Genomic DNA, 25,764 nt, shown 5'->3' on the forward strand with positions numbered 1-25,764 from the left:
GACCTGCACATCCAATCTTCTTAGTTTTCATTTGTGACATTTGGTTATTTTCTTACCCAACATGACTGGGTGGCCACTTTTATTTCCCCTAAAATATGCTCAAGTCCAACAGCTCCCTGACCCCAAAACGAGCAAGAGTCACAATCTTCTCTAATTATTTTCTCATGGGTAGCAGACTGTCATCAGTGGCTCTGACAAGGCCAAAGAGATCACTCTTTCTACTGCCCACTCTAAAGATAATTTTCTATGCTTTGCTTTGATCAAGGCTACATAATAGTTGCAATCATATTTCAGCAGGCTGCCGCCAGAGCAGAAAGGTGTATTCTGTAAAGCTAGCAAGGAAGCTTTATTCTTCCTCATGATTAGATCAAGAGCAGCTGGAGGTTATCCCTGTATACAGTGTATAAAGGTCAGAAGCTGGCCTTCCACTGTATATGGATTTTCTCTTCAAAAAGGAGCTTCATGATTTAATTTTTATACTTTGCATAATTTTAATAATGCCTTTATAGTAGTCTTTTTAATAAACCAATTGAAGAGAAAAAGAGCCCTTATTAAAAACAGAAGCCCTTCCCCTAATAGCCCAATTTTAAATTTTTAAATGATAAACTTCTTCCTTTCTTTTGTTGATTTCTGAAGAACAAAATACCATTCTCAAGTGATTTTTTAAAAAATACTTATAAATCCTAAACTATATGCTTTACATACTCGTTCCTATAATATCTCAAGGCATCATATCTCATCAAAATGTTCAGAGTGTGAGATATTTTTTCCAGTTTCAATTGAGATATAATTGACATACAAGGGATCTTTTATTTGTGATGAAGTTGGTCTACACTTGTTTATAAAAGACATTTAACTATATCGCTTTAAATGGACTCAAACATCCTGAGGGTAGTTTCTGAAGCTGTTTGTGCAGCCATGTCTATGAGATGAAAGCAGCTGTGGGCATTGTGAAGAAACTGTTATTATTAAATATTCCTCAACAGGTATTTTGTTGGTAGCACTTTTAGTGTGGGGGATGGTGGCTTATTATTTAGAATCACAGGGAACACTAACCAGAAATAAATAAGGTGAAGGGCAAAACACTTCTCTTTTCCATCTCCTTTGGTTTCATCAGTGCCTCCAAAAGAGTAAATATTAAAATGTTAACTCCAAGAGAAGCTAAACATTTAGATAGTTGTAGAGAAGTTGAGTGATTTCAAAATCAAAGCAAGAGGGCAGTAAATAATGCTTACAAAAAATTTAGAGGAGGAGAAAATAAAGTTAAAAATCTTAAGAGAAGGAAATAAACTGATGCTTTCTTTTAAAAAGTACACATATGCAAACATAATTTTATTATTTGGAAGGCTGGGGTTAACAATCAAACATTTTTGAACCCACTTGCTTCAACCTAGAAATCTCCAGCTTCACAAATCCAGGGAGAGGTTTAGATTCCCTTATTAGTAAAGCTATTTTGGAGAGGAGCATGGTGGAAGATAGGATCAAGGTAGGAAGGAAAGACTCCAGTGTCTCTTGTAAGTTCCTCATTTGTGTCTTCCATTCCCTTTCTTCCTTAGTATAATGATAAATTAAAAAACACCATATGCTATCTTATCCTGGCCCTCTGAGTATGGCCCATTGACCAGAAGCTTCAGGATTACTGGGCAGCTCCTCAGAATCATCTGCCTCTACACCAGATGGCTGGCAGAATCAGAACCCCAGAGACTGAATATGCACACAGTACGTGTCAGAGTACCGAGTTACTGTGACCAAGAACACACAGGCTCCAAAGACACAACACAAATCTTCATTTCATGATAACAAACATTACCCAGAATAATTAAATGTTCTGATTAACTGAGGACATTCTGGTTCATCTTTGTTTCCATCATTACTTTAAAAACTCTCAATAATGTAGCAAAATGTTTTCTTGGGTAAACAGCATGTGGAATAGTTTTAACTTATTTTGATAACTAGGACTGTTATCTTAAATATTAATATTGGATGACAAATGGTCAGTGGAGGAGGACATGGCAACCCACTCCATTATTCTTACCTTAAGAATCCCCAAAGAGAGAGGAACCTGGAGAGCTACAGTCCATGTGGTCGCAACACAACTCTACGACTAAGCATGGCATAAATGGTCAATATAATAGATCGGGGTTGGTGAATTTTTTCAGAAGGGACATACGTTTAGGCTCATGGTTTTTTTGGTTTCTGTTGCAAAATATTCAAGTCTGCTGTTTTATCATGAAAAGTAGCCAGAGAGAATATGTAAACCAACCAGAAACGGGACTGTCTCCATAAAACTTTACTTATTAAAACTGGGGGTGGGCTGTCTTTAGCGCTGCTCACTGTAGTTTGCTGAGGTAAAAGTCATTAGAATCAAGAGTAATGCTTATAATGCACAATAGGTTCTCAATAAATACTTAATAATAAACACTGAACATGTTCAATAAGCATTGTTCAAATAATATTAAACAGATCAGACAAAAGCTATTATCAAAAAGGAGGACATTACCAAGCACAGGTTTTTAATTTTAAAGTGGGTATTTTTTTCAATGACCAATTTATCATGATTTAACTTACTATACAGATCAGGTGATTATAATAAAAATATTATCTAATTTTTTTAAATTAATCAGTCTCACTGAATGTATATTTTGTAGTTCAGTAGTATTTCAAGGATCACAGCAAACAAACAAACAGAGGTTAAATGACTCATCCTGGATGGTCCCAGGTGGCTCTGACATTCTTGGGGACTGAAAACCCCAAAAGGTGACCCAGGAGCATGTACAAGGTGTCAGTGCTTCACTGGTGACTAGAGGTAGAATTTGGCAACCCTGATGGCAGCAGACTGATTTTATCTCATTTCTCTGATCTACATGAGCCTTTGTATCAGCTCAGGAAAAACTTCAACCTAAAACACATGTATGATTTCTTTGAAGTGGTATCACTGTGTTTTGCTCTGTATTTACAATAATTGGATCAAAGACTTAAAACTGTCTAACAGTCATTCTTAACTGCTTAAAAATTGGTTCAACTATCTAATTTATAATCCAGTAGCTGGATTCAATTCAAATCTGTCTAAAGACCAATCTGAAAATATGCCCTGTCAACATAGCATGTATCATGTGGTGATGAGATCAGTAATTAAGAGAACAAAAGGCAAATTAATTACCATATAATTATTAAAGAAAAAATGAACTGGCTATCACTTCTCTGAGTGGACCACCTGCTTTAATCCTATTATGTTGTGAGCTTCTGCTCAGCATCTTGTCCATGAGATGAACACTATAGCTGTCAGACAAGGAGAAAAATGAAATAAATGACAGTAATTTGCAATTTATTCCTTGTAAAGTAGCTGGGTGCAGAAGGGCTGCTGGGTGAATGTATTTCATCACTTGACATTTATTCTGCTAGTTGATCTTGATTGATTTTAGAGTCGCATTCCTGGGGTTCTTACATTCAACACATTCGCATGCAGCAGTGTTTCTAAGTAATGCTGTGTGCATGTGATTAATCATATGACCCTATTACTAATGGCTTATGAAGAAATCATTTAAATTTAAGGTTACATTAATGTTTTTTAAATCCCTAATTCATTAGTTAAATTGTCTGAGATTTTCTACAAAGCACTAAGGAAATAAAAATATGCCAAGATACTTCATCTGAGTACAAAAACAGCCACAATATTTTTAAACAATCACATCTGCTTCTTTCCACTTATGGGACACAACAAAAAAGGCTGCTCAAAAACGATTTTCTTTCAGGAAAGCCTCCCAACTTGGGCCCTCTTAACTAGCTCCTTCATGAACTTTCATCATGAAACGTTAATTAGAGTTAGGTGAAGAGATGGTATACTGATCGAGTAGTTAAAAGTTTCCCCTCCATAACTTAACTCAAATGTCTCTATTTTATCAGTATTACAGACAAAAGTCAAACAAGTTATAATAAGTGATTAGGAAGAACAACAAAAAATTAGCCAAGAATAATTAATCAAGATAAACTGATGATAAATTTAGAACTAGTATGGGGAACTTGAGATTAAAGCATCTATTGACCAAAAATCATCTCAGAATTCTGTTATGAAATAAGTTACAAGGATTCCCAGAGGTTACTCTAGGTGTGTGCACAGGTGGTCCTTCACCTCACTACCCAGAGGAATAATCTTTCCATCAGCAAAGACATAGATAATCAGAGGAGAGGGTGGAAACCAGAATCCCTCCTGAGATTACTTCAGAGCCCACCCACAGCAGCTCTTCCCCTGCTCATCTCCCACTGGCAAGAAGACCCACCTTCACTTCATTTAAAATATTCTTCACTTCATGTAAAGATACTGGATACACAATGTCTGCTTTCTGAAGGAAAAGAAAATTATGGAGAGAAGTCTCTCCCTGATGGAGATATAGTCATCAGGAGCCCCAGACAAAATATTAAATAAGGCTGGAGAAGAACAGGAGGAAGAGCTGCCAATAATCATTAAGGAACAAGGATGACACTGTTTACTAAAGTCACTGTATCTCTGGTGACAGCAATTGGTGTCTTCTGAATGTATAGCTGCTGCTGCTGCTAAGTCACTTCAGTCGTGTCCGACTCTGTGTGACCCCAGAGACGGCAGCCCACCAGGCTCCCCTGTCCTTGGGATTCTCCAGGCAAGAACACTGGAATGGGTTGCCATTTCCTTCTCCAATGCATGAAAGTGAAAAGTCAAAGTGAAGTCGCTCAGTCGTGTATGACTCTTTGCGACCCCATGGACTGCAGCCTACCAGGCCGCCCATGGGATTTTCCAGACAAGAGTATTGGAGTGGGGTGCCATTGTCTTCTTCCAGTAGTCTCTTAAAAACATATGTGGTCTGGTAGTATTCATTAACTGAAATTACAACCTTTTAATTTCATGTCCAAAAGTAGTACACATGCTCTTCAAGCCTTTTTGGTTGAAACAATGCCTGCCACCTCTCCTTGGCTGTTTGAAATACAGCTACTTTCTTTAGCAGAAATGTCACTAAAAATGTCTCAGATCCCTTTCCTTCAGAACAGAGGACATTTACTAAATGAACAGTTTCCCTGTTAGAAGAACTACCTTTCATTGGAAGAAAAGTTAAAAAAAATAAAACAGAACACTGTTAACAGTGGAGACTGATAACCAGTATGACTGGGGGGGGGGGGGCGGGATTTAATTATTTGTATTCATAATTTCCAATATTTCCAAACATTCTGTATTAAGCATGTATATAGTTGTCAGAAAAACCAAAACCAAGTTTTCTACGGATGGAGGAAATTCTGTTTTTCATTCCTTTCCCTTCTGTAGTATTATAAGCTAGAGGAAGAAAGGGATGCAAATTATTGAATACTGCAAAAGTCTTTCTGGGTTTGATTTACATTTCCAAGATCAATTAGGCTTCCTTAGCAATGGATGATTCTTTTTCATCCTTAAAACTTAATGCAAATACCTTAAAGACCAAGGTGAGAAGCATCATACCTGTTAGAAAATCCAGGGTTGCAACTTTTAAGATCCGGTGATGAGTAGTGGGTTGTTTTTAATTTTTTATGTGCTGGACTAAATAATTTATACTGAGAGTAGACTATAGGTGATATATTTATTTTGTTAGACGGTTGACTTCTATAGTTTGTTCTCTCCTTGGAGGTGTTCAGTGTATCACTACCACACATGTTAGGAGGAGGGCTTGGAAACTCCCCATCTGGTATATGATTATGGCTTTCTTCTCTTTCCAAAGCACTGTATTTATTGCTGAAATCTGTCAAAACAAGAGTTGTAGTTCCAAATGCAGTTTTCCTGTTGATCTTCACTTTTGCCTTCGGTTTTCCAAAGCTATTACAAGGGTATTTCACTAAGTTGTTAAAGACAGTAGGATTTCCTTCATTCCTGAGTACTGAATCTGGAAAAAGAGACAAGTAATTCTATAGTATTCCTTTAAATACACTGACTATTCGAAACATCTTTTCATCTGATTAAAACATTCAGTTCATTTATTACAGTGACTTAATGTATATAACTAATAATACAAAGTTAGCTTGAGGAATCCAGAATTAGCCACCTTCTGATTAGGAAATAAAGTATTACATGAAGTGCAAAATTTCAACAACTTCCAGGGACTCAGAGGTGGGTTTAATAAAGATTTATATTTATTATGCTTTATATTGTGTTTTAGCATTTAAAGGTTATTGAGCTATCAATTTTGCAACTGTCAGACCAAATATTAATGCAGTATAGTTAAGAGGGGACATCCCACAAAGCTTTAGATCAGCAGTTAGAGCCTGTATCTAGATCATCAGGAATGTGTCTGTGAATGACAAGACCAAGTAAAAGGTTTATTACAAAAAAGTAAAGATGAATTACAAAGATTTACATTTACTAAATATGTTTCAAGAAAGCATCTTAGACTCTGTACTGTAATTTATTCTAAATTACTCTTGAGATAGATATGCCTTTCATATTCAGAAAAAATAAGAAAATAATTAAGATGTGTAAACGCATTTCAGAATGTCAAAATAAATGTGGAAATCTAAGACTGTGATTTTCTGAGGGCTCTCTGTTGAATGATACTGAAGAAGGCAGGGCCAGAAATAGGAGACACAGTTCCTTCTGCTCCCAGTGAAGCTGTGTAAGGGGTGATGCCTGCCTCTCTGGCCCAGAGAACAAAACACAATATGACAGCTCACACAATGTGGGGTCCAGAAGTCAAGAACGGACTTTCTCCTCTCTAATTGAAGAAAGAAAGAACACTTTTAGAGCACAATAGAAGCCACATCAATGAGATGGTTCTTAATCACAGGTTTCCTCTGAGGTTTTACATTCTCTGAACGCATGAAATTGTGAGCTATGAAGAGTTATTTTGAAGGATTTGAATGAAATCAGTACAATTGTCTGGGTAAAGATTTTAATAACAAGGGGTAGGAGGGATAAAGAAAGAGGAATAAATTCAGCATTTTTCTATTCCACCTGCAAAGATATTCTTACAGAAATCCTCCCTTTCAAATTATGAACCACTTGGACTGAATAACAAACTCAAAAGTTGCTGAAATCTGCATAAAACAACGCTTTATTGAATAATTCATTAGAAACAGAGAACAGATGTGATCATCTCAGCTTTTTGAGATACAAAGGCACACACCATGTCTTCCCTCCCTGTTTAAAAACAAAAAAAAGCACTCAACAGAATATTAGCATGGTTTACACGCAAAGGCTGGCAATTCTTTTAAACCTTTCAGAAAGAAGGCATTTTAGTTAGTTGTGAAATATCAAAATGGAACAAGATATATACTTGACTTTGTGTAATTTATTCTCTTTGAAATGGCAGGAACTCAGAATCAAAATTCAGTCTTACCTGCAGGCCTTGAAGTCAGGCAAGCATCACATGTCTTAGAAGATGGCTTATTTATTAGAGTACAGACCTCACATGTCCACTGCTCTTCAGATTTCTGGGCCACACAGTCTATAAGATGACCCTCTCTGCTAGAAGGCCAACTGACTGTGGTGTTTCTAACCGGCAGCATGCTAGAAGAGAATGTGTCCTGAAGTTAATCATTAACACTTTTATTCTGGCCTTGTTCTTATACATTCTGAGTACCCCAGAAACAATTACAGAACCACTAATATCCAAATGCTACACATTTACTATTGGTTAGAAGTTCTATGTCTCAGAATGTTTTCACTTGGGTCCTGAAGATTGCTGTTAAAGACAGAACTAACAAAAGTCTTACAGTCAAAGAGCTGTGTATGTGTGCTTCTAAACCAACTAAAAGCAGCTGACCTAACCACTAGGGAACATTTCTAAACTAATTTTTAAAATAAGTGGGACTCTTCCTGAAGCAAAACTATCTTTATTCAACCAAATGAGGGAGGAAAAAAGTTATGTAGAAATTAAAGCAATGACCGTTAAGATGAGAAAAGCTTCACATTTACTTTGTGTGCTTCCGGAATTTCTCAACATCTATTCAGCACTGTGGCAATTAGTTGAGCTACAATCTACTATGATAAGAAAGATATCTGTACTTAACGTTATTTCCCTTCAAGTAAAACTCTCTCATGTTGATATCTAACTAATAGATTAGTAAGCAAACAGCAAAACCAACCCTAATTTTTGGCATAGATGTAAACTATGATTCTCTACCCTGAACTCCTAATTGACTCTGCATTGTTAAAGGAAGTGCCTTTCTAAGCTCTGATATAGTCCTGCTCTGTAGCACGTTTCTGAGTCTACGGAGCACATCACATGGCTTAGCAACCAAGGCAATGTCATGGATTCCTTTCATGTGTCCAAACATTAATATTGAAAAAAAACTCTTCCGGTAAAGGCTTTCTACCTTACATTTCAGAACATGACTTCTTTGACTTTCAAAGGTAGTCTTGTCTTCTGTAATGTTTTGCTCCCTACATATAATTATAACAGGTTTTAAGTTCAGACTTGTCTGGTAAAATCATAAATAGCATAAAAAAATCTGAAAGTAAGACACATCTCATTATGGTTCTTTTATCTTTACTTACCTTGACTTTTAATGCTATTCAATATTTCTTATCCCTCTAAATCAACTATAGTTTAATAAATTTTAAAAAATATTTCTTATTCCTATGCAATACCAGACCTTCTAAAGAATTTACTTGACCTAATCCTTGCCCTCTACTGACTTACTATGAGAGGCAGCAGCATCATGCATTAATTCATAATTAAAGTAAAACACAAAAAATTTAAATAACCTTCAGATTTTTAATGTGCTCCAACTTTTCACCATTTTCATTTTCTATCCTATAAATTTACCATAAGAGGATATTTATTGTTATATACAGAAGCTTTGGAAGCATTTTCTCCTAACTGCTCCATGTCTTAACAATCTAGTAATAAATTATTTTCAGTCTCCAGTTGGACAGTTCACCAGAATTTCAACCTTAACATGTCTGCAGTAGGCTGAATAACGACCTCCAAAAGATTATCAGAGTGATCTCTTAATCCAAACACAAGTATCCTTAAGAGAGAGTGAGGCAGAGAGAGATTTGATACATGCAGAAGGGAAAGGCAGAGACTGGGATCATGTAGCCACAAGTGAAGGATATTAGAATTACCAGAAGCTGGAAAAGGCAAGGAGTGGATTCCCCGCTAGAGTCGCTGGGCTAGGGGTGCACAGCCTGCCCACACTGTGACTCTGGCCCAGTGAGAATAATGCTGAACTGCTAGCATTCAGAACCATGACAGAATAAACTGCTGCTGCTTTAAGCTATCTGGTTGCTGGTAACCTGTTACAGCAGCCACAGGAAACTTGTCCAGATAAAAGTCCGGACCCCTGCCCCCAATCCGCAATCCTGCTGGTTTGTCACATCTCGGTAAATGGCATCACCATGCACTCAGCTGATGAGGCAAGAAACCTGGGAGCTGTCTGTAACACTTTTCCCTCATACCCAGTCTGTCAACACATCCTGTAGGCCCTGCTGCAGAGGCAAATCTGCCAGACACTCAGCAAGCTTCCGTGGCTTGCTGTGTGGTCCTCTGTGAAGGGGTAGGGGAGGGTGGAGGATGGAAGCAGTCATTCCAGCAGCACCAGGTGGAGGGCGCTGTCCATGGCGTCAGGCCTGGGGTTCTCTCTGGGCAAGGCCCACATGCTGCCAGCACCACCGTGCACCTGCCCAGGGACCACATGCCCTGGTAATGTCAGGGAGCAGGTGGACTGTCTCAAATGTCCAATTCAAGAGATGCCACTCCATTCCTAGTTTAGAGGATGTCATGACCAGGGCCCCGAGTCCATTCAAACATGCACCATCCACCAGCGACCCAGGAACAGGCTGGTAGAGGGGAAGCTGAGGGAGACCTAAGAGCTGGTGGTCCTCAGAGAAAGGACTGAGCAGCAGCACCATGTGGGAACATATTAGTCAGAGAGTCACTATTCTATTTTCTCTGTGCTATCCCAGCACTTGATGTATTGCAGACCCTAATAAAGTCAACAGCAGAAAAAATGAAAAAGTGAGAAAGAAATTATAAAGACTCCAGTAAAGTCAAAGAATAATGCAGTTTCCCTTCATGGAAACAATACTCACACACACAGATTTTGCTAGTTAGCATGCAAGAAGAGCCAACCGTACACGGTACAGGTATGCAAAGTATGGTGTGACCAATGGACTAGAAAATCTGGGTAGGACTTCAGGAAGGACTGAAGTAAATTTTCAGTGACTGAAGGAACACAAGAATTTAGATCATTATGATGGGGATTTTTAATATTTCATTTGAATTTGAAATGACTTTAAAATGAAAAAAGTTTAGTCAATATAAAAAGTGCTCAAATGCTCATCCAGACAATGACTAGAATATACTTACTTGTAGAAATCTCTAAGAGTGGGGCAAATATTACTTGTTTTCAAATGCTTTATTAAGTACACACTTATTCTGCAATAAGTCTTCAGCTGGGTGCCAACATATAAAACAGAACCAGGTTAGGAGGGAGGGACTTGAGGGCCTAGGACATTTCCAGTGCACCATGCCTCTACAGCTCACAGGTGACTTCCAAGACTCTTTCAAGGAACACTTGAGGCTTTGAATCCTAGTTTCAAAAGACCTTTGCTTATTTGACAATCTGGAAAAATATGAATTTTTAAAAATTTCAAAAGCTATCAATTCATAGAAAACAAATACATACGGAATATTAATCACTTATTCAGTAGACGAATATATATTGAATGTCTTCTCTTTATACGTTTTTGATAGAATAAATGTAATATTAAAAATAAGAAACCCCTAAATTTGTGTAATATAACATTATCTAACCATATTTCAGATCTCTGATAGTAAAATGGGGTGAGGAAGCTGAAAAAAAACGGGGATATGGCATGGTTTAGAGAAAAGTAATTGTTAACAAAAGGTGATGAAGAAAATGAAACATAGGAACAAGGAAGGAAGAACAAACAAGACAGCTGCAGACATACTTACTGATGGAGACGTCATGGGGATCTGGACCACATCACTCCCGTCCCAGGGCCCTGAGCTCCCCAGACAAAACGGTGCCTCTGCCCTCCCAGGCCTCCTCACAGATGTGTATTTCCCTGCTTGCCCTCCTGTCTCCAACCACCGAATCCTGTTCCCTCTCTGCCTCTTTCCCTCCTACTGTGTAGTTAGGGATACTCTCCAAAGCTCAGACCTTGCTTTTTTTCTCTATACTTTCCCAGTGAATCAATCCTGTGTTAATACTTCCACCAATAACACAGGTGTAACCATCAAGTCATCATTATCCATCATATATGGATCTGGTCCACATATCCAAAACTTGATTTATCTCTTCCATTCCACCCATCTTTCCCAGTCCTGTAAAGTGAAAATTTCTGTTTTGGGGCTTGGAACTTTTTGCATTACCCCACATATCAAATCTGTCATAATTCTTGCTGGCTTTAGGTGACTATTTTTTCCTCCCTTTCCAGTGTCTTGACCTCAGGCCTAGTAACCATCTCTTGCCCAAGCTTCATGTGTGTTTCTCTCAAAAAGTCTTTAATCTACTGATTTAGGTGAGACATGAACCATTCCTAGTACTACTGATTCTGACCAGTTAACTCCACCCTAACTGTAAAATTAGCTTTTCCTATTTAACAGCTTGTAGTCTTCACGTGGCTTGGCCAGTGTTACCATCAATGATTTGAGGTTTGTGGCAATGCTTTTCCAATTAAATAATGTCTGCTTGCTCATTTACTTAGCCAAAATTATATCTCTAAAAGAAACATCAAATTAACCTTTTTCTATGAGATTTTCCCAAGCTTCTGTGTACCTATAAAGAGCTAATGTCCCTGCACTCTTGTAGCACTTAATATGCTTCATGTCTGTACTGATTATTCTGACTTAAAATCACAAACCCTGCAGCTCCTTTACATGGTTAATATTTCACCCAGCCTTCCCCAAAGAGACCTAAGGCATCTTACCAGGGTAAGTGTACACTGGGGAAGGAGAAATCAGCAAACATTTTGCAAACTACAGGACCTTAGTTCTGAACTGATACATACTTCAAGAGGCCCGAAGTACCACTGTGCTCCACGGGTCAGAGCAGGGGCTTGTGCAGGTCAGGAGATCAACACAGTTTTAGCTCAATTCTCGCAGTGGAGCCAGTGTGTCCTTGAACCCACCCAGTGGTGAGTTCCCTGCTCTGGAACGCAGAATGGGAACAGACTGACTCAGCCACTGGCTGAATCACTGCGTCTATGTTTAATAAGTAGTTGGATGCTTCACCAGGAAGACAGCAATTCTGTAAAGAGAGTTTGCTAATGTTTTCTACTATTAATTAAGAACTTTGGAAAGTAGTTGCATTTTTCCAATTATTGACAAAACTACACTTCCCGGTAATCATTTTATAAATGAGACAAAAGCCAAAGCCTGGATATTAACATCAAACTTCCAGATTTTCTGCAGAATCAGAAGAGGCTCATAAATCATCTCCAGATCATTCTGGTTTTTGGAGGATATTATTTACTATTTTCTTCCAAGCCCTCAAATGAGTTATGTTCTGTTCTTAATAGCCTGATAGCTCTTCAGCTATGTTCTCTTATTAATAGCCCTTTTGTTAAGAGAATTGGGGCAAACAGTACATTTTAAATTAGATTTCTCACCATATGTCAACATGCTGAGGATTTTCCTTCTGACAGTGAGGACAGAAATATGTCATTCTGTTATTCTCCCCTAAGCGACACACAGTTATTTTGCAGCAACACTGACCACAATTAGGACGCTTGTACACCTTATAGTGTTGAGAGAGAGCAGATCCCACTTTGCTGCACTAAAAACAAACAAACAAACATTATGTTATATACAAAACAGTGTTGATATATTCTTGAAAGTCATTTCTAAAAAGGATTTGTTAAAAATGTACATATGTTTATACATATATCCTCATAATCTTTCTTTCATCTGAGAAAAAGGTATTGACAAGATTCAGCAACATTTGTCAAGTAAGATTTGTGTGAGATAATAAAGCCATTATTTTATAACTTATTAGTATTTAAAATTGCTCTTTGCATAGCTTTTTACCCTTTTATCTAAAAAGGATACAAAAGTACTATAATTTAAAATGTCTTTCATGATTTTAAGGTTTTTACAATTAAACATAATTATGTGGTTATAAGAAAAAGACTAGATTAGCTTTAAATCTGATTATTTTTAGAACACTGAAGCTGCTCACTTTGTTTCAATAGCCAAAAAATTTATTTCTACAGGGTAAAGCTTAATAAGATCATCTTCTTTGCTGACGTGAAAAGGGACAGTTGTTTTTAATCTTACAGTTTCACTGAAAAAGAAGAAAAATTCAAATGCCATCCTAGCAGCAAACATGTTCCATTTGGCATAAGTTCTATCTCAAAAGACATTGATTATTCTCTGTCACAGTTTTATTCTACTCACATACACATAACACTCCTCCAAAGACAATGTTTGGGATTTATATCAGCAGTGTGAAAATTTAAAAGCTCAGAAATACAGTGAATAATAGTACAAACTGAAAAAATTTTTTAAAAACCCGTAATAATTTAAGCCAAGTATTGAAATACACATCTTAATCTGGGCAGAAAATGGGTAGTTATTTGGAACCATCTTTCCCTAAAAGCACAAGTGGGCATAAATAATATTAAAACAGCCACAGATACTTAGGACAGGTATATAAAGCTAAAGACTCATTAACACTTTAGGCCAACTAATGAAGAATCCCAACCTGACTTTCTAACAATAGCAAAAATAAACATTTTGAACATAGAAAATGGAATGTAGAGAAAAAAGGACATATTTATGATAATTTGTTTAAAGATAAAATGTTTCTACTTAGTTGCTCAGACATGTTTGACTCTTTGCAACCCCATAGACTCTAGCCCACCAGGCTCCTCTCTTCATGGGATTTCCCAGGCACTGGGATTGCCATTGCAAAGGGTTGCCATTTCCTTCTCCAGAGGATTTTCCTGACCCAGGGATTGAATCCATGTCTTCTGCATTGTCAGGCAAATTCTTGACAGGTAAGCTACCAGAGAAGACCATGCCTATATACACAACTTTCAAAATCTACAGTTTAGTTAGGACTTATTCTCAAAACAGTCTCTGTGTTATGACAAATATTATTCTATTTTATAGATAAACTAAACCTAAATCAAGTAACCTAAATAATATTAACCACACAAATGGTAAGTGGCAAAATGTGATTGCACCAAAGTCTATATTTATCCCAAAGTATGACTCTCTCTCTAGACTATCTTTTACTTTTGTATGCCCAAAATTAGAACATGAGTCTAAGTAACATGCCAACATACCTGTCCCCCCAACTTACTATAAACATAATTTAACATAATTATAGTTAGTTTGGACTGACCTTTGACCTAAAATTTTAAGATGTTAATTATGCCCACAACATGTCACTTCTTCCCACTGTGCCTCTACACTCTTACCCTTAGATGACTACATAGAGCCTTAACATTTTTGGTGCAATTAAAGGGAAATAAGCAACATGTTGCATAGTTGAAAAATGTTTGCTCTTACCCTGTAAAAAACAATGCTGAAATCACGTATCATTTTCACAAGGTGATGGATCTGTTCATCTGTTAACTGACAAACCTTAAAACAGAAAAATTACTCAGGACAGTTTCATAATTTGTTCATTACTATAGACAGTAGTACCACTTGCCAGTTCAAAGAGTACTATAAATAGATTTGAAATATATGCATCTCTTCTAAAACTCATATATCTATTTAGCGTTCTTAACAGCGTTGACCATTTCAAGCACAGATAAATAGACACCATTCCTGAACTTATTTACAAAACAGAAATGAACTCACAGACATAGAAAACAAACCAAAGGGGTATAGCAGCAGGGGTGAAAGTGAAAGTGTTAGTCACTCAGTTGCGTCTGACTCTCTGCGATCCCATGGACTGTATCCCACCAGGCTCCTCTGTCCGTGGGATTTCCCAAGGATACTGGAGTGGGTTGCCATTACTTTTTCCAGGGGATCTTCCTGACCCAGGGATTGAACTAGGGTCTCTTGCACTGCAGGCACAAAGGAAACCGCCAGTGGTGGGGTGGGGGAGATAAATTAGGAGTTTAGGATTAACTGATACACACTACTATATGTACAATAGACAATAAGGTCCTGCTGTATAGCACACAGAACTATATTCAGTATCTGGTAATACTGTATAATGGAACAGATGTTGAAAAAGAATATGTACATATACGTGTGTATAACTGGACGTGATCAAGCAGGAGATGGTCAAAATAAACATCAACATCCTAGGAATCAGCAAACTGAAATGGACAGGAATGGGCGAATTTAATTCAAATGACCATTATATCTACTACTCTGGGCAAGAATCCCATAGAAGAAATGGAGTAACCATCATAATCAACAAAAGAGTCTGAAATACACTACTTAGGCGCAACCTCAAAAATGACAGAATGATCTCGGTTCATTTCCAAGGCAAACCATTCAACATCACAGTAATCCAGGTCTATGTAATCCAGTAATCCAGGCCCCAACCACAGATGCCAAAGAAGCTGAAGCTGATCACTGCTATGAAGTCATAGAAGACCTCCAGAACTAAAACCTAAGAAAGATGTTTTATTCATCATCAGGGATTGGAATCCAAAAGTAGGAAGTCAAGATATACCTAGAGTAACAGGCAAATTTGGCCTTGGAAAACAAAATGAAGCAGGGCAAAGGCTAACTGAATTCTGCCAAGAGAATGCACTAGTCATAGCAAATACCCTTTTTTAACAACACAAGAGACAACTTTACACATGGACATCACCAAACGATCAATACCGAAATCAGATTTATTACATTCTTTGCAGTCAAAGATGGAGAAACTGTATACAGTCAGCAAAAACATGACCTGGAGTTGACTGTGGCTCAGATCATCAGCTTCTCATAGCAAAATTCAGGCTTAAACTAAAGAAAACCAGGAAAGACACCAGGTCAGTCAGGTATGACTTAAATCAAATCCCATATGCATTCACAGTAGAGGTAACAAATAGATTTAAGGGGCTAGATCTAGAAGAACTATGGACACAGTTCTGTAATATTGTACAGGAGACGGCAAACAAAACCATCCCAAAGAAAAAGAAAAGCAAGAAGGCAAAGTGGTTATCTGAGGAGACCTTACAAATAGCAGAAGAATGAAGAGACGTGAAAAGCGAGGGAGAGAGGGACAGGTACATCCAGTTAAATGCAGAGTTTCAAAGAATAGCTAGAAGAGACAAGAAGTACTTCTTCAAGGAACAGTGCTCAATAACAGAAGAAAACAACAAAAAGGGAAAGACTAGAGATCTCTTCAGGAAAACTGGAAACATCAAGGGAATATTCCGCCCAAAGATGGGCACAATAAAGAATAAAAACGGTAAAGACCTAGTAGATGCTGATGAGATCAAGAAGAGATGGAAAGAATACATGGAAGAACTGTATAAAAAAATCTTAATGAACCGGATTACTGCCATGATATATGTGGTTAGTCACCCAAAGTCAGATGTTCTAGCGTGCGAAGTCAAGTGGGCCTTAAGAAGCACTGGTGCAATAAAGCTACTGAATTCAATGAAATTCTAGCAGAACTATTCAAATCCCTAGAGGAGGATGCTATCAAGGTTTTGCATTCATTATGTCAGCAAATCTGGAAGACTCAGCAGTGGCCACAGGACTGGAAAAGGTCAGTCCTCATCCCAATTCCTAAGAAGGGTAGTAACAAAGAATGTGCCAGCCATCGGACAATTGCACTCATTCCCATGATAGTAAGGTCATGCTTAAAATCTTGCACACCAGGCTTCAGCATTATGTGAACCAAGAGCTTCCAGATGTCCAAGCTGGGTTTAGAAAAGGAAGAGGAACTAGAGATCAAATTGCCAGCATATGCTGGGTTATAGAGAAAGCAAGGGAATTTCAGAAAAACATCTATCTTTGTATCACTGACTATGCTAAAGACTTTGACTGTATGGATCATGACAAACCATGGAAAGCTCTTAAAGAGATGGTAATAGCAGACCATCTTACCTGCCTTCTGAGAAACCTGTATGCAGGTCAAGAAGCAATGGTTAGAACCTGTATGGAACAACTGATTGGTTCAATATTGAGAAAGGACTATGACAGGGCTGTCTGCTCTCACTTGCTTAATCTGTATGCTGAGCACATCATGAGACATGCTAGCCTGGATGAGTTACAAGCTGGAATCAAGTTAGGAAGGAGAAACATCAACAACCTCATATGTGCAGATGACACCACTCTAATGGTAGAAAGCAAAGAGGAACTAAAGAGCCTCTTGATGAGGGTAAAGGAAGAGAGTGAAAGAGCTGGCTTAAGACTAAATACTAAAAAATCTAAGATCAGGGCATCCAGCCCCATTACTGCATGGCAAATAGGGAAAAGGTGGAAGTAGCGACAAATTTCCTGTTCTTGGGCTCCAAAATCACTGCAGACAGTGACTGCAGCCATGAAATCAGAAGATGACTGCTTCTTGGGAGGAAAGTGATGATAAACCTAGACAGGGTGTTGAAAAGCCGAGATGTTACTCCGCTGTCAGAGGTCCGTATAGTCAAGGCTACGGTCTTCCCAGTGGTCATGTACTGTTGTGAAATCTGAACCGTAAAGAAAGCAGAATGCCAAATAATTGATGCCTTTATACTGTGGTGTTTAAGAAGACTCCTGAAAGTCCCTTGGACAGCAAGGAAATCACAACAGTCAATACTAAAGGAAATCAACCCTGAATATTCACTGGAAGGACTAATGCTGAAGCTGAAGCTTCAGTCTTTTGGTCATCTGATGTGAACTGATGACTCATTGGAAAAATCCCTGATGCTGGGAAAGATCAAGGGTAGAAGGAGAAGAGGGTGTCAGAGGATGAGATGGCTGAACGGCATCACTGATGCAGTGGATATGAACTTGGGCCAACTCCAGGAGGCGGAGAGGGACAGGGAGATCTGGTGCGCTGCAGTCCACAGGGTTGCAAGGAGTCAGACACGACTGGCGACTGAATAACAACATAACGGAATCACTTGGCTGTACACGTGAGACTAACACAGCATTGTAAATTAACTATACCTCAACTTAAGAAAAGGTGAAAATTAAAAGAAAAAGAAAAAATACCATTCTTATTTATAAACTTTAATCCTAAATTCAAGTATTTACTGAATATCTACTTTGTACTCTGGACATCTTCAAAGCCCCAACATTGCCTATCACAGCCACCTTGAAAAGTTTTGCAGAGGATAAAGAGGAAAAGAAAAAAAAAAAGACCACAAAGAAAGAGGGGAGGGAAAAACAAGCACAGGAGTAGATGACCACCAAGGTCACTGTCAAGTTTTAAAAAGATATGAATTTATAGACATGCATTAATACTAAAGTACTTGTTAATACATGGAAGAACTCAGAAACAGACTTTACTGAAGATTTTTTTTGGGCACCGCCTAATATAAATCTCCGGGTTCCCCTTGTAGAATTAGTTATCATTTGGCACATGGAGTTTCAACAGCAATTCCAGAACAAATTCTTCCTGATGACTCACTTTTGTTGTGTGTAATGAATACATTTTTACACAATGGAAATAGATTTATCAGTGCCTAAAATCTAAAACTGTTTAATCAACAAAATCCTTCTAAAAGTAAATATTATCTATTTTTTCACTTATTTAAAGTTTAAAACATATGTATTATACTTCTCAAACTCATTTATTTTTTACCACATCTTACGTACTATGTTCAATCATATCTTAAAATGCTATACTATACTTTTTCAATCATTATACGTATGCTTTTAGGGGACTAATAGCTTACCATTAATTTTTAACCTGCAGGCATTATGGGCAAATGATCTCCTACCAGATGAATGGCTGGCTGGATACAGTGATAACAAGTAAATTGCCAGTTTATCAAAGATAATAACAATGCTCTGGGTAACAACACTCAGTTCTTTTCTCAAAAATATTTTCCATAGAGGTCAAGGTGATTTTAAAAAGCTCATAAACTCATTCCTGTTATAATTCTGTTTTGTTATTCTGAATTACAGAAATTTGACTAGCTTGTTCCAAGGGTCAAAAAACAAACTGAATCTATAACAATTATTAACTAGTTTCTCTGAAAACTTATTTCCTACTGATTTAGATTGCATAAAACCTACCTGGGAAGAAATCACATAAAATAAATAGTTATCTTTGGAAACATGTAAAAGATGGTTTAGTTAATAGACACTACTTGGGTCTGGATAAAAGCCCTAATGTAACTTTCTTCCCTAGAAACTAAAATGTATGTATCCTTCGACCTGGATTTGAGTTCTAACCTCTCTGACCTTCTTACAACTTGGCCCTATTAATCACCATTTCCTTTTTTTTTTTAACCTTTCCCACTCTGCCAGTTCCGCCCCCTCGCCAACATATAAATAAGTTCACATCACTTCAGTTGAAGAACAAGGAAAAAAAAAACTAAAGATCCAGGTCTTATCCCAACTTCTCCCTCTGGCAGTCGAATATTTTCCCTTTGTTCCAATCTAAGCTACCTTAACAATTACTCTAAATTTTGCTTCCATTTCCTCACTAATCACTTAGTCTTTGCATCTTGACTTCCAGTCTTACCATTCCATCAAAACAGCATTTTCTAATGTCACAAAGAGCTATACAGAGTGAGTGCAGAGTATGAATTTAATATGCCAGGTACTAAGAGAAATTGGTGACCTTAGTCCCTTTATACATTCACCAGATATTTCTTTAATGCCTTCCATGTGCCAAACACTATATTTAGACACTCAGATATGTCACTGAACCAAACAGACACTTTCCTCCTAAGAGACTGTATTCTAGCAGAGAACAGATCTTACATACTATGTATGTAACAAGTAAACATCAGGCTGTATTTGAAAGTGATCAGTCGTATGGAGAAACAAAAAAGCAGAGCAAGTTATAGAAGACTGGGGGGATGAAGTGGGCACACCCAACTTTAAAAAGAGTGGCTAGGGTTGGCCTCATAGAGAAGCTGACATGGGCAAACACCCCCTGAAGTCTGTTAGGGAGAGTGTGCTACTGACATTCCCTCCGAACAAGTCAGGCCAAATTTAAGTGTTCCTTGTTGAGCCCTTCACAATATTTAAAAATATAGAAATCATTTTAAAAATATTTAAAACCTACTTTGACAGAGGGATGGAGACCACTGTCAAAGAGAGCTTCATTTTTGATGATGTTTCCCACCCCAGGCAACACTTTCTGATCCATTAACACGTCACATAGCATCCGTCCTTTCTGCTTTTTCACTTCACTTTCTGCTCTGGAGAAACTAAATCTAGGTGAACATACATCTAATTCTTCCATCACTCTTATTCTCTGTTGGCTTTCTGTTGAGTTTCTAAAGAAAGGAATAGACAACACATTAATCATGGACCTGGTTACAATCCACAGACCGTCATTTTAAATGAGCTTTGATATAAACCCTTTATGTTAACCAGCATATAAAAGCTATATAGCCAAACAATGAAGATCCTATCAAACTATGTTATTTGAAGACTCTTTTAAATAACTGTTTTTTATCGATTATAAACCACTTTTAAAAATTTTGTTTTTATTTTTTCATTTCCACATGTGACATCCCAAACCCAACTGCAGAGCCAACTCTGCAGTTTTGCAGCAGAAGCATTTTCTAACTTAATTTTTTTACCTGATTTCTACTGATGAGTCAAAGAAACAAATCAGATCTTTGGTGAGCTGTACTTCAAAATCAGGAGAAACTCCATTCTTATTTTTAGACTCAACTGGATTAATCACGAGGGAGCCTTTCATTCCAAAATGAATCCTGGAACAAAATCAAACCCATCTTTGAGCAACAGAAAGTATATTGTGTGTTAAATTTTTGTTTCTTCATTTACTGAAATATAAGCAAACAAATACCAGTCACAATAAACACTCAAGGGCACAAAATGATAGCTAATATCACATATTTTTTTTTGTTAATGGCTTTGCATCCTTATAAAACAAGATATGGCAATCATTTTTTCAACCCACAAATAAAATAAGTTCCTAGAGAAATAATAAGGCCCTGACAATAATCCCAAGAAAACATCCCCCTGTTCTTGTCAGATGAAGTATCTTTTATTCACACAACAGTCTACTGTCTTCTCAGCCTTTTCTGAGATTCAAAGGCTTGGGGTGAGATAAGGCTAAATTTAAATTGCCTACAGTTGGTGTTTTTATGAATTCTACAAAGCCACAAACACTCACATTTCTTACTTCTAGCCACAGTGGATTGGAAATGTACCCATTCCAAAATGAGATCTATAGCTTAAGACACTTATTCTTTTTTACCCCCTCCCCTGCTTTGGGATAACACAATGAAACAATTTTTTAAAAAGTCTTTCAGATCAAAAGAAAAGAGAACAAGTCAAAATACCATTGTCTTCAATTCTTTTAGTTTCCTTCTACCTTCATATGTATTGGGAAGAGGGGATTTATAAATATTTACACTTAACTTTAAAGCCACAGTGCAGTGATGAAAAATTCATAGCCTTTCAGTTTTTATAGGATTGATTAGCATGTCCAGTTAAAAAATAAAGAAAAAAAGTGGTTCTATGAGACTTCTGATGATGAAGATCAGAAATGATTCTCAAGATGAAATATTGTGTTCTGCCTTTCAAATCCTTCTCCTTATAGCTTTGTTGAGTTAATAAATATGGCTTTTTTGGCAGCAAATGTTACTGCTCTATGCTTCTAATTCCAAAGCACCATGTTATAGTTTTGTACAAGGTTAACCAGTCTAACTTTAAAAATGTGGGTTTTAAACTCTGTGTGCCCTACTATCAATCATATATGCATTTTACATGCCCCATAGTTCTTGACAGGAAAAATGTGTGCCTGTAAGTACTCTGTAATTTAGCTTATGGAGGTTCAACCCCAGTGAAAGGTGTACAACTGTCATGCCCAGAAGCCATCATACCTAAAATCTTTTCAGCTGCATGGCTCATAAAGTGGATTCTAAATCATTTTCTATAATGAAACTGCATCCACATATAAAATCTCAAAGGTTAAGACCCAACTCAAAGGCAGGAGTAGTCTCAGTAAGAACCCTGGATCAAATACACATACATATACCTTTTTTTGGTCTTACGAATCTATTTAGGGAGAAATGTGCATAAAAATAACTTCTTATAATTAACAAAGTTTAGTTAATTTTTATGAAATAGCAAACTGTTGTGATAACCACGCCCCAACAAAACAAATTTTGTTTATCGTTACATACTCTTTGTCTAAAACTATGAAAAACTTAACAGTATCATGAAAATTTTCAAGGCATAGTAAAGACCTGTACTGTTATTACAATCGTCATACTGATGTCTTATAAACTAGGACATACACCCTTATTGTATTTGCATTCAAGAGTCAGATTTGTTTTCAAGATTCCTCATTGTTATCAACCCAGATTAGGAAAATTTGATTAGATCCTTATTTCTTGACATCTCATGTTCCCTCCACCCCAATCCAACTGGTTTCTTGGGCTCATTCACTGTGCATAACATGACTGCCTGCCCACAGTGGGCTCCAGGCTGCACCAGGGGCAGTTTCTGTCCCTTCCTCTGATCCCACACTTTTGACACAGTTGATTCAGGAATGGACACCTGAGTCAAGCTGCATTCATCAGAGTTCTCCCGACAAACTTATTTGGGACAGAGAGAGATCAGTTTCTTGTTAGGACTGGGAGACCTGGGAGCTGGGAGCTGTCTATGATGTTACCGACAGGGCACTGGGCACCAGAAAAGCCAAAGGAGGCCTGTCTGCAGACACACAGATTGTAGAGAATTTCAGAGGAAGAGAATCACGGAATGCAGTCTTCATAGCATTTAGTCTTTGCTTCCAGTCGTACCTGAAGGCTGATTCCATTATTAAAATACACTCATATTCTTATAACAGATAATTATTAAAATTGTTTAAGTTGAGCTTCTGCAACTTACAACCAAAATTTTAATATGAAAATTCTGTCCAAACTAAAAGCTGAAGTGATAGTAAGAAAATTGTATATTTTTCCAGTTACACATAAACCATTATGGTAACAAAAATAGAAAATAAGCTACTGCTTCAAAACCTTATTTTTCATGAATTAAGAACTTGCAGATGTACAAGCTGGATTTAGAAAAGGCAGAAGAGCTAGAGATCAAATTGCCAACATTTGTTGGATTATAGAAAAAGAAAGACAATTTCAGAAAAACATCTATTTCTGCTTCATTGACTATGCTAAAGCCTCTGTCTGTGTGGATCACAACAAACTATGGAAAATTCTTACAGAGATAAGAATACCAGACCACCTGATCTGCCTCCTGAGAAACCTGTATGCACGTCAAGAAGCAACAGCTAGAATTGGACATGGAACAACTGACTGGTTCAAAATGGAGAAAGGGGTACATCAAGGCTGTATACTGTCATCCTACTTATTTAACTTACATTCAGAATACATCATGTGAAATGCTGGGCTGTTATGACTCACAAGCTGGAATCAAAATTGCTGGGAGGAATATCAACAACTTCAGATATGCAGATGATACCACCCTAATGGCAGAAAGTGAAGAGGAATTAAGAAGCTCCTGATGAAGGTTAAAGAGGAGAGTGAAAAGGCTGGGTTAAAACTGAACAATCAAAAAACTAAGATTATGGAATCTGGTTCTATCACTTCATGGCAAATAGAAAGGGGAATAATGGAAACAGTAGAAAATTTTATTTTGGGGGGTTCTTAAATCATTGCAGACAGTGACTGCACCATGAAATCAAAAGATGCTTAAACCTACGCAGCATATTAAAAAGCAGAGACATCACTTTGCCATCAAAGATCCATATAGTCAAAGCGATGGTTTTTCCAATAATCATGTGTATGGATGTAAGAGATGGACCATAAAGAAGGCTGAGTGCCAAAGAATTAATGCTTTCGAACTGCAGTGTTGGAGAAGACTCTTGAGACTGCCTTGGACTACAAGGAGATCAAACCAGTCCATCTTAAAGGAAATCAACCCTGAATATTCACTGGAAGGACTGATCCTGAAGCTGAAACTCCAATACTTTGACCACCTGATGGGAATAGCTGACTCACTGGAAATGACCTTGATGCTGGGGAATACTGAGGGCAGGAGGAGAAGGGGATTAAGAGAGGATGAGATGGTTGGATGGCATCACTGACTCAATGCACACGAGTCTGAGCAAACTTTGGGAGATAGTGAAGGATAGGGAAGCTTGGCTTGCTGTAAGTCCATGGGATTGCAGAGCCGGACACAACTTGGCAACTGAACAACAACCCATAGACACTTTACTGATCAGGTTTCTTAGATTGCAAGTGACAGAGACTCAACTCAAAAAGTTTAGGCATTATGGGATATTTGGTAGCTCATGGGTCTTCCCAGGTGGTTCAGACAGTAAAGCGTCTGCCTACAATGCGGGAGACCTGGGTTCAATCCCTGGGTTGGGAAGATATCCTGGAGAAGAAAATGGCTACCCACTCCAGTACTCTTGCCTGGAAAATCCAATGGATGGAGGAGCCTGGTAGGCTACAGTCCATGGGGTTGCAGAGTCGGACATGACTGAGCAACTTTCTTTCACTTTTTTACTTTCATGGCTCTTAGGAAGGCTGAAGAATCAAAGTGCAGGAAAGCTGGATCTCAGGGACAGAGGGAATAAGGAACGAAGATGCCTTGGGGACTCTCTCTGTTTCACGGAGACTGGCTGTATCTTCCATCACTTTGTCTTTTTGGACAAGCTAGTGGCCACATACAAGGTCTAAGACCTCACATCCCAGCTTCCTTCCATCACAGAGAGACTAACTCTCCTCAGCTCCAGCTGAGAAAGTTCACAAAAGAACTCAGACTGACCCAATAGGTTGTGTTAGGAAAGAAATGCTAAATTCAACTTGAACTCTCCAGTTCCTGTGATCAGATAACCAGTTTCCAGAAGAAATGCTGTCCCCAAAAGTTAAGAGGGCAGACTGGACAAACAATAGGTATTTACTACTTTAAAGTGTAAAATTTGGAGTACTTATCACATTCCAACTTTTCCTAACATGTTATATGACAGATTACAAAGCTACGTTTAAGCTGTAAAACCCTCTAATATGCAGCATATCATGGATTCCTTAAAGATTTTCCAGCAAGCTAAACAAACTGTCACATTATCTTTTGCATTTCTCCAATAAATTACTAAATTACAAAACTGATAATGCGTAATGCTTCACTAAAATGGCAAAACCCAAAATATTTCATATACAGCTTTTGGCCTCTGAGTATGTATGTAACTATTATTGTATGTATGTAACTATTATTGTATGTATGTATGTAATAATTATTCATGTAAACCACAAGTTAAAAATAGCAAATTCTTTTTGGAAAAGATTCTCATTTAAAAATATATTTACATACCGGTTAATCCACAACATAAGCTGTGTCATTTTGATTGAAAATAGTGGCTTGAAGGGTGGGCGAACAGATTTACAGATATACATACACATAACGTCGGCAATATATGCACCCACAGTTAGTAGATATTCTATTCAGTAGTGGGAGAAGGCAGTGGCACCCCACTCCAGTACTCTTGCCTGGAAAATCCCATGGACAGAGGAGCCTGGTAGGCTGCAGTCAATGCTAAGGGTTGGACACGACTGAGTGACTTCCCTTTCACTTTTCACTTTCATGCATTGGAGAAGGAAATGGTAACCCACTCCAGTGTTCTTGCCTGGAGAATCCCAGGGACAGGGGAGCCTGGTGGGCTGCCGTCTATGGGGTCGCACAGAGTCGGACAAGACTGAAGTGACTTAGCAGCAGCAGCAGCAGCCAGTGGGAT

At 37.8% G+C, this 25,764-nt stretch overlaps 1 protein-coding gene across 1 annotated transcript in view; it reads right to left on the reverse strand.

Moving 5' to 3' along the window:
- Window positions 1–25,764, reverse strand: part of NEIL3 (nei like DNA glycosylase 3) — a 45,310-nt gene that overhangs the window by 3,484 nt on the left and 16,062 nt on the right. Inside the window, exons 5-10 of the mRNA XM_068972096.1 lie at window positions 20,618–20,752; window positions 20,095–20,308; window positions 14,478–14,552; window positions 12,572–12,738; window positions 7,329–7,498; window positions 5,462–5,879 (exon numbers count right to left, since the gene is read on the reverse strand). Coding sequence (XP_068828197.1) covers window positions 5,462–5,879; window positions 7,329–7,498; window positions 12,572–12,738; window positions 14,478–14,552; window positions 20,095–20,308; window positions 20,618–20,752 — 1,179 coding nt within the window. The remainder of the gene's footprint in view (window positions 1–5,461; window positions 5,880–7,328; window positions 7,499–12,571; window positions 12,739–14,477; window positions 14,553–20,094; window positions 20,309–20,617; window positions 20,753–25,764) is intronic.

Source organism: Capricornis sumatraensis, chromosome 4 (genome assembly GCF_032405125.1).
Source record: "Capricornis sumatraensis isolate serow.1 chromosome 4, serow.2, whole genome shotgun sequence".
Classification (NCBI taxonomy): domain Eukaryota; kingdom Metazoa; phylum Chordata; class Mammalia; order Artiodactyla; family Bovidae; genus Capricornis; species Capricornis sumatraensis.